The 7,875-nt window shown below is 35.8% G+C and overlaps 2 protein-coding genes across 2 annotated transcripts in view; both read left to right on the forward strand.

Annotated features, from left to right (window-relative positions):
- The window catches only part of LOC106778324, a 14,052-nt gene extending 10,157 nt beyond the window's left edge, over positions 1-3,895 (forward strand). Inside the window, exons 4-8 of the mRNA XM_014666270.2 lie at positions 465-520; positions 623-856; positions 958-1,249; positions 2,765-2,961; positions 3,264-3,895. Coding sequence (XP_014521756.1) covers positions 465-520; positions 623-856; positions 958-1,249; positions 2,765-2,961; positions 3,264-3,417 — 933 coding nt within the window. The 3' untranslated portion in view covers positions 3,418-3,895. The remainder of the gene's footprint in view (positions 1-464; positions 521-622; positions 857-957; positions 1,250-2,764; positions 2,962-3,263) is intronic.
- Positions 3,896-6,145: 2,250 nt separating this feature from the next.
- On the forward strand, positions 6,146-7,329 carry LOC106778323. The gene is made up of 2 exons (XM_014666269.1): positions 6,146-6,192; positions 6,702-7,329. The coding sequence occupies exons 1-2, from the start codon at positions 6,146-6,148 to the stop codon at positions 7,327-7,329; spliced, it is 675 nt and encodes a 224-aa protein (XP_014521755.1).
- Positions 7,330-7,875: the final 546 nt, after the last annotated feature.

Below are 7,875 nucleotides of genomic sequence, written 5' to 3' on the forward strand. Positions count from 1 at the left end.
CATTCTAGAATCCTTCTAGATAGGATATTTCTAGAATTCTATTTTGGACCCTCTTTAGTTTTGGGCCTTCTCTAGTCTTGGGCTTTTATCTTTTAGGCCCAATTTACATTCTAACTCTTTTTTCCTAGGAGCTTCTCCATTCTTCTAGAATTTGCATTACACTTTAACAGAAGTTGCCATTTGTTTGACGTGTGTCTATATAATATGGAAGTTAGAGATGCATGCAAATGCATTATGAGTTTTAGGTTAATACAATTAACGAATTCATCTTTTAATATTGGTGACATGCATCCTGTTCAAAAGCTTTTTCTATAGCAACCGTCTGTTTTGAATTTTAGTCTTCCTTTACTAACGATCACATGGTCGAGCATATCTGTTGTTTATCAAGCTCATTTAATACCATTTCAGAATTTCTATCTTCAGAATGCCTTTTCTATCTTCCTTATTCTTGTCTGCTGGTATAGGCTGTTGAGTTTGCACGAAAACTTGCCAGCAAACTCTTCTTTCAGCATGTTTTTGAGTGAGTCCAAGTACTACTCCATTTGGTGTTTATACTTTCTGTTTTATTTTAAACAAAAGAAATGAAAATTCTGACATGTTCAATTGTTTTGTTTTGCTTTAGTGAGAATCTATTTGAGGATGGTAATCACCTATATCGGTTTTATGATGACGATCCAACTGTGGCATCTTTTTGTTACAACATTCCAAGGGGGATAATTACTGTGAAACCTAAGCCTATGACAGAAGTTGCATCGAGGCTAAGGCTTTTGTCCTATGCAATGTTTGAAGCCTATGCCTCTGAAGATGGACGTCATGTTGACTACAGAAGTATGCATGGAAGTGAGGAGTTTGCAAGGTTTTTCTAATGCCTTTTGGCTTACTTACTCAGAAGTGCGATTTAACGATGTTATACATAGAATTAGCTCTGTTATTTATACAACTGTTTTTTTTGTTTAGATATCTAAGAATAATAGAAGAGCTCCAAAGAGGGGAAGTATGGGATTTGTCTAGAGAAGAGAAGCTTGCTTTTTTTATTAATCTATATAATATGATGACCATCCATGCAACCTTGGTATGGGGTCACCCTTCTGGAGCACTCGAAAGAAGGAAAATATTTGAAGACTTCCAATATGTCATTGGTGGATTCACCTACTCTCTTTCAGCCATTCAAAATGGAATTTTGAGGGCGAACCAGCGACAACCATATACCCTTTTGAAGCCATTCGGTGCAAAAGATAAACGTTTAAGGGTAAGATATCCTTGTTCTATTTTATATTCGTTCAACCTTTAAAGTGAAGGTGTTCATTCATGATCTAGCTTTGCTTGCATTCCCATGGCGTTAGATTTGCTTTATACCGACAGCAATACCTTATTTAAGTACTACATAAAAGGCTCTTCAAAGTTTATCTTCCTTATTCTTTAGACTGGAACTTGCCCTTGTTCTCTTTACAGCTCCTATACTAATTTGAATGTTAGTGACTTAGTAATCTAGGAGCCCTATTTTATTCTACCTTCAAGTCTCTTTTTCCTTGAGTAAGTAGTTACATGACTAGCATGTTTTTTAATGAGACACAGACTTAAGATTTGCACCTTGAAATATTGGGCTAGGTTCAATAATATTCTTATAAATCATGTATCAATATAAATTTCTTTTGAAGTTAGAGGGTAAGAGAGAAAGGATGGAAGTGAAATCGACTGATTCAGAGGTACATATGTTATGTTGAACACCCCACTATTTTTATACCCGCACATTATATACATTCATATATCCATATACTGTGGGGAAACTTTGTTCTAGGATAAGACTAAATTGGTGATTTACTCTTAAAAATTTAATTTAGGCTTAATTTAACCGGCTTTTAAGATGATGTTTATACTTATATACTATAATTTGATCATATCTTTAGTTGATATGAGATTCCCGACACACCCAATGTTGAAGGTTGGATATTTGGTAGTGGGAGTAAATATTTATGGATGATCTAATTGTAGAAGCACAATATGATTAACAAACTTCACTAGGATAGATTTTGAAACAATCTTAAACTATATGAAACAAAGAGACGTTAAGTTGAAATCATGTGTCTAAAGAAAAAACAAGTGTTTTATTTATATGGTAAAACAAAATCAATACAATAAACAAAGAAGATATGATATCCTCTAATTGCAAAGATATGATAGGATAAAGTAAAACATTTATTTTCTAGATATTCTTGATTCTAAAAGATTGTAAAAGATATTTTTTTATTATAAAAGATTTGAGCATCTAACTGATGTTTTCAGCTTGCTGTAATATGATTGATCTTTGATCATCTTAAAGACTCGGTTAATATGTCTTTCAATTATTCACTAAAGTTGACAAAACTAGTGGTGAGGTCTCCGTACTCTTAACTTTTCTCTCGTGAAATGTCAATTTGACTAAATATGTTTGGTCCTCTCGTAAAGATAGGATTAGAGGCAATGCAAATGTTGTTTGGTTGCCAACAAAAGGTGTATTTGAGAATTTTCGTGAAATTTTAACTCTGAGGAGTTTCTTTTGCCATGAGTCACAAGTGATTAATGTCATAGTCTTGTATTCTACTTTTATACTTGATCTTGTCACAACATGTTGTTTCTTATTTTTTCATGATAATAAATTACCTCTAATGAAAACAGAATACCCTAAAGTAAAAGCTCTATTGTCTGGTGACCGTGCCCAACTAGTGTTAGAATTTCCAACAATGTGAGTATTTCCCTTAACTTATTTTCTCTCCTTTTTTGTTAGGTGGCCCTCCCTTTCCCGGAGCCCCTTATTCATTTTGCTTTGGTATATGGTACTCGATCTGGACCCTCACTTCGGTGCTATTCTCCCGGGGACATTGACAGAGAATTAGCGGATGCAGCACGTAATTTCTTAAGAAACGGAGGCCTTTCAATAGATTTTACTGCAAAGGTTGCATATGCCAGTAAGATCCTTAAGTGGTAGGTTCTTTAAGAGACTCGGAATATGATTTATGTGCTTTAGGTTAATTTAAGACCAAGAAATATGATTAATGCTCACAGGTAACTTCTCAAGTTCTATACTTGACCTGGTTCAAAGTATTTAAGACGAGCAATATCCTTGAACTGTATATACACATTTATATACTTACGTAAAACTTCGAATATATGTAAACATACAATATTCCCTATTGTGATTGACTTGAAATGGTTGATAATTAATAAGTAGAAGTGTAATTGATTTGACTTTTAGGATTCTTATATTTCTTCATTTTGACACTCAGGTTTAGTGTAGATTTTGGTAGAAATGAGGTAGAGGTCCTGAAGCATGTGTCAACCTACTTACATCCCGCCGACTCAGAATTATTGTTGGACCTACTTGCTACTTCTGAGTTGAAGGTTATTTATCAGCCTTATGATTGGGGTTTGAACTGCTAGTGTGTTCTATAAAATTTATGTCAATATTACTCCTGTATTCATAGTAAATGATCCGTTATACAAAGTAGCATTAAAGTAATCTATACAATGTTAACTGTTTCTAGTTGATACCTCTTTATTGAAAGGTACACGATGTAGGCTAATAGGTCCGTAGAAAAAATTGATTCTTATTTTTTCGTGCTCTCTCCCTGTCTATAGTAACTTTTAGGTGCTATTTGTTGAGGAATGCAACTCATACTGACCCATCAGATGTACACCACGATCCGCATTTAAGCGTTTGACTGTGGAAATAAAGGGCAATGCCAACTTATGCATTTAAATTTTTTGCAGTACTGTATATAGAGGGTTCTCTATTCCTGAACTTTTGGGGTCTAATTCCTGCTATGTTCAAATAGACCTACTGTTGTATGCATTTATAAGGTAGGTTTAATTGATCTGAAGGTTCCAATTTGTGCATATTTGCGTCAATTAGGTTCCCGTATTTTAAAAAAGCTCAATTGGGCATCCTTTTATGTAAAATTGAATCAATAAAACTCTTTCTGTTAAATTTTGTAGACGGTGTTAAATGTGTTGCCGGGTGACACGCTGAAGTGGCATTTCATAGCCACGTGATACACCAGGTTTTAGATCTCTTCATCTCACGAGATACGTTGATCCACCATGACCCGCGATGGGTCGCCTTGTCGCTTGTTCACCAAGGCTGTTGTCGTCCACTGTCACTGCAATCGTCATCTAGCGCCCAACCTCTTCATCTGAAGAAATACACCGTCCTCCATTGCCCTTTACCTTTTCCCACCTCATTTTCCCTCTCTTCTTCAAAATTTGTTAAACAAAACAAAACGCCTTATCCCATGTCCTTAAACATATCAGGGTGCATGCAAATTTTTTTACCCAAAAAATCGATACAAAAGAGATGATAGAATGAAACAAAGGGGGTACAAAATTTGTGGACATAGACTGAAGTTCATGAGCTCAATTCAAGTCCCATATTCCATTCCTCAAATACAACAGTCTTCATAGGTTGCCAAGCCTTTAGTCAAATACAACAGTCTTCACAGGATGCCAAGCCTTCAAGATCAAACCAAAAGCACCTCTTTTGTGCAGATGTTGATGAATCAGTATGCGCAAAAGACTCCTCAATCTGAATCTCTCTCAAGAAAGATCACCACCGTCTTCTTGGGGAATTCTTGGAGCTTCCTAAACTGAGAACTTTCTCTGAAACAGGACAATGAAAATGTTAGATCACAAAAGTCTCAGAACAAATCATGTTCTGTTGTATTTATAGTTTTCCTGTCATTCTCCGTCGAATAGTCTATTAATCTAGTCGACTGTATTAAAACAGTTATAATAGAAAGTCAACACAAGGCTCCTCAGTCAACCAAATCAATGCACATTCATGACAGTTGACCCAGTCAGTCAATCCTAACTAACTTTTGAAAATATAGTCGTTGGAGCAAGTAGGTCCAAAGAAAGGGAGAATGACAATGATTCTTGATGAGAAGAATGAACTGATTCCTACACGAACAATTACTGGGTGGTGGATGTGTATTGATTACAGAAAATTAAATACAAGTACCAGAAAGGATCATTTTCCTTTAGCTTTTATGGACCAGATGCTAGAAGGACTGACTGGATAGGCATACTATTGCTTCCTTGATGACTATTCTGGATATAATCAAATTATGGTGGATCCTGAAGATCAAGAAAAAATAGCCTTTACACATGTCCTTTTGGTATATTCGCTTATAGAAAAATGCCATTTGGATTGTGTAATGCTCCTGCTACATTTCAAAGGTGTATGCAAGTGATCTTTGCGGAGTTTATGGAGAAAAGCATAGAAGTTTCATGGAGATTTTTTAGTATTTGGAGATTCTTTTCAGAGATGTTTGTTCAACCTGGATGTTGTTCTTAAAAGGTGTGTTCAAACGAATCTTGTTTTGAACTAGGAGAAATGCCATTTTATGGTTACAGAAGGAATTGTGTTGGGACACAAGATTTCAGCCAGGGGGATTGAAGTTGACAAGGCAAAAGTGGAGGTTATTGAAAAGCTTCCACCACCATCAAATGTGAAAGGAATTCATAGTTTCTTGGGGCATGCTGGTTTTTATCGGAGATTCATTAAAGATTTTTCGAAGATTGCTAAGCCATCGAGTAATCTGCTTGTTAAGGATACACCGTTTGAAATGAGTTCTGAATGTTTGCAATAGTTTGATGTCTTAAAGAAAAGCTTAATTTCTGCTCCTGTAATTGTAGTTCCAGATTGGAATAAAGACTTTGAGCTTATGTGTGATGTCAGTGATTATGCTATAGGTGTTGTGTTGGGCCAAAGAAGAGAAAAGGTTTTTCATGCTATTTACTATGCTTGTAAAGTTTTAAATGAAGCTCAGTTGAATTATGCTACTACAGAGAAAGATTTTTTAGCTATAGTTTATGCACGGGAGAAATTTGGATCTTATCTCATTGGATCTAAAGTGATAATCTATATGGATCATGTAGCTATAAGTACTTATTGACAAAGCCAGACTCAAAGCCACGATTAATCAGGTGGGTGCTTTTGTAACAAGAGTTTGACGTAGAGATTCGTGATAAAAAGGGAAGTGAAAATTTAATTGCTGATCACTTATCTCGGTTTGTCAACACTGAAGTAACGAGCAAGGGAAAAGAAATCTGGGAGTCTTTTTCAGATGAAACTCTCTTGTACATTCAACAGAGGCCATGGTTTGCTGATATGGCTAATTTTAAAGTTGCAGGTGTTATTCCTGAGGAATTAAACTGGTAACAGAAAGAAGTTTTATTCTGATGCTAAGCAGTTTATATGGGATGATCCGTATTTATTCAAGATTGGAGCAGATAATCTCTTAAGGAGATGTGTAACGAAGGAAGAAGCAGAAGGAATCCTATGGCATTGTCATAAATCTCCTTATGGGGGGTCATTATAATGGAGAGCGAATGGCTGCAAAAATTCTTCAATCAGGATTTTATTGGCCTACTTTGTTTAAAGATGCTCACAATCATGCTAGGAATTGTGACAAGTGTCAAATGACAGGAGCTATTTCGAGAGGACATGAGATGCCGTTACAGGGTATTTTGGAAGTTGAAGTTTTTGATTGTTGGGGTATTGACTTTGTTGGGCCTTTTCCACCATCATTTAATAATGAATATATTTTGGTGGCTATTGATTATGTGAGTAAAAGGGTTGAAGCTCTAGTATGTCCAAAGAATGATGCTAACTCGGTGAGTAAATTCTTGAAAAGACAAATTTTCTCACATTTTGGAACTCCTAGGGTACTTATCAGTGATGGGGGATCTCATTTTTGTAATTCTCAGCTTGCCAAGGTACTTAGACATTACGGGGCGAAACATAAAGTGACTGCACCTTATCATCCACAAACAAATGGTCAAGCTGAAGTATCTAACAGGGAAATCAAAAGGATATTAGAGAAGGCAGTTGCTTTTTCACGAAGAGATTGGTCACATAGATTAGATGATGCTCTTTGGGCATATAGGACAGCTATGAAGACTTCCATGGGGTTATCACCTTTTCTGATGGTATATGGGAAAGCATGTAACTTTCTAGTAGAGATGGAACATAAGGCTTTGTGGGCTTTGAAATTTTTAAATTTTGATCCTCATGAAACTCAAAGCAAACGTAGAAATCAATTGTTGGAGCTTGAAGAGATGCGGTTACATGCATATGACTCATCCAAGAGTTATAAAGAGAAGGTGAAATTTTATCATGACAGGAAGCTAATAAAGAGAGTTTTCAGTCCAGGGAAGCAGGTGGTATTATTTAATTCAAGGTTGAAGTTATTTCCTGGGAAGTTGAAATCAAAATGGTCGAGACCTTTTGTAATAAAGCGTGTATACCCAAATGGAGCTGTGGAGTTGGAGAATCCAAATGATGATGGTTAGTAGCAGAGTTGGGTGGTAAATGGTTAAGTCCCTGACAAGTGTACCAGATCGTTATCAAGTAATATAAATGGGTAAGTCCAAGTATTGTTTCCCAAAGGACTCTTAGGCCTTACTTTTCATGTAAGCCAATCGCATAAGACTTGAGAAGAAATTAATTTTTGGTTTTGAATGCAAAAACAAAAGTAAACATGCAAATGCAATGAATCAATTGGCTAAAGAAACTATGAATGAATGGAGTTGTTGGGGTTTACAATTTCATCTTATCTACCCTCTTATATCTACTTTTCTTATTCAATTCGCTTATTTATCAAATTGCCATGCAAACTTTATTGGTCTACCCTTAACCCAATTCCTTGGCGAAAATAGCCTATTACTAATTACCAGCTTGCTATCCCTAGCCTCCCCTAGCAATTAATAATGCATGATCAATAGAAGCAAAATACAATTGATCGTCCTACCCCTATTCCTAGGCGGTATTACCATAATCAAGGAATTCCCCCGAGTTCATGACATTACTGTACGTTCCCGTATCAATAAAGACAAACA

The sequence above is a fragment of the Vigna radiata genome, unplaced genomic scaffold, assembly GCF_000741045.1.
Source record: "Vigna radiata var. radiata cultivar VC1973A unplaced genomic scaffold, Vradiata_ver6 scaffold_408, whole genome shotgun sequence".
Taxonomy (NCBI): domain Eukaryota; kingdom Viridiplantae; phylum Streptophyta; class Magnoliopsida; order Fabales; family Fabaceae; genus Vigna; species Vigna radiata.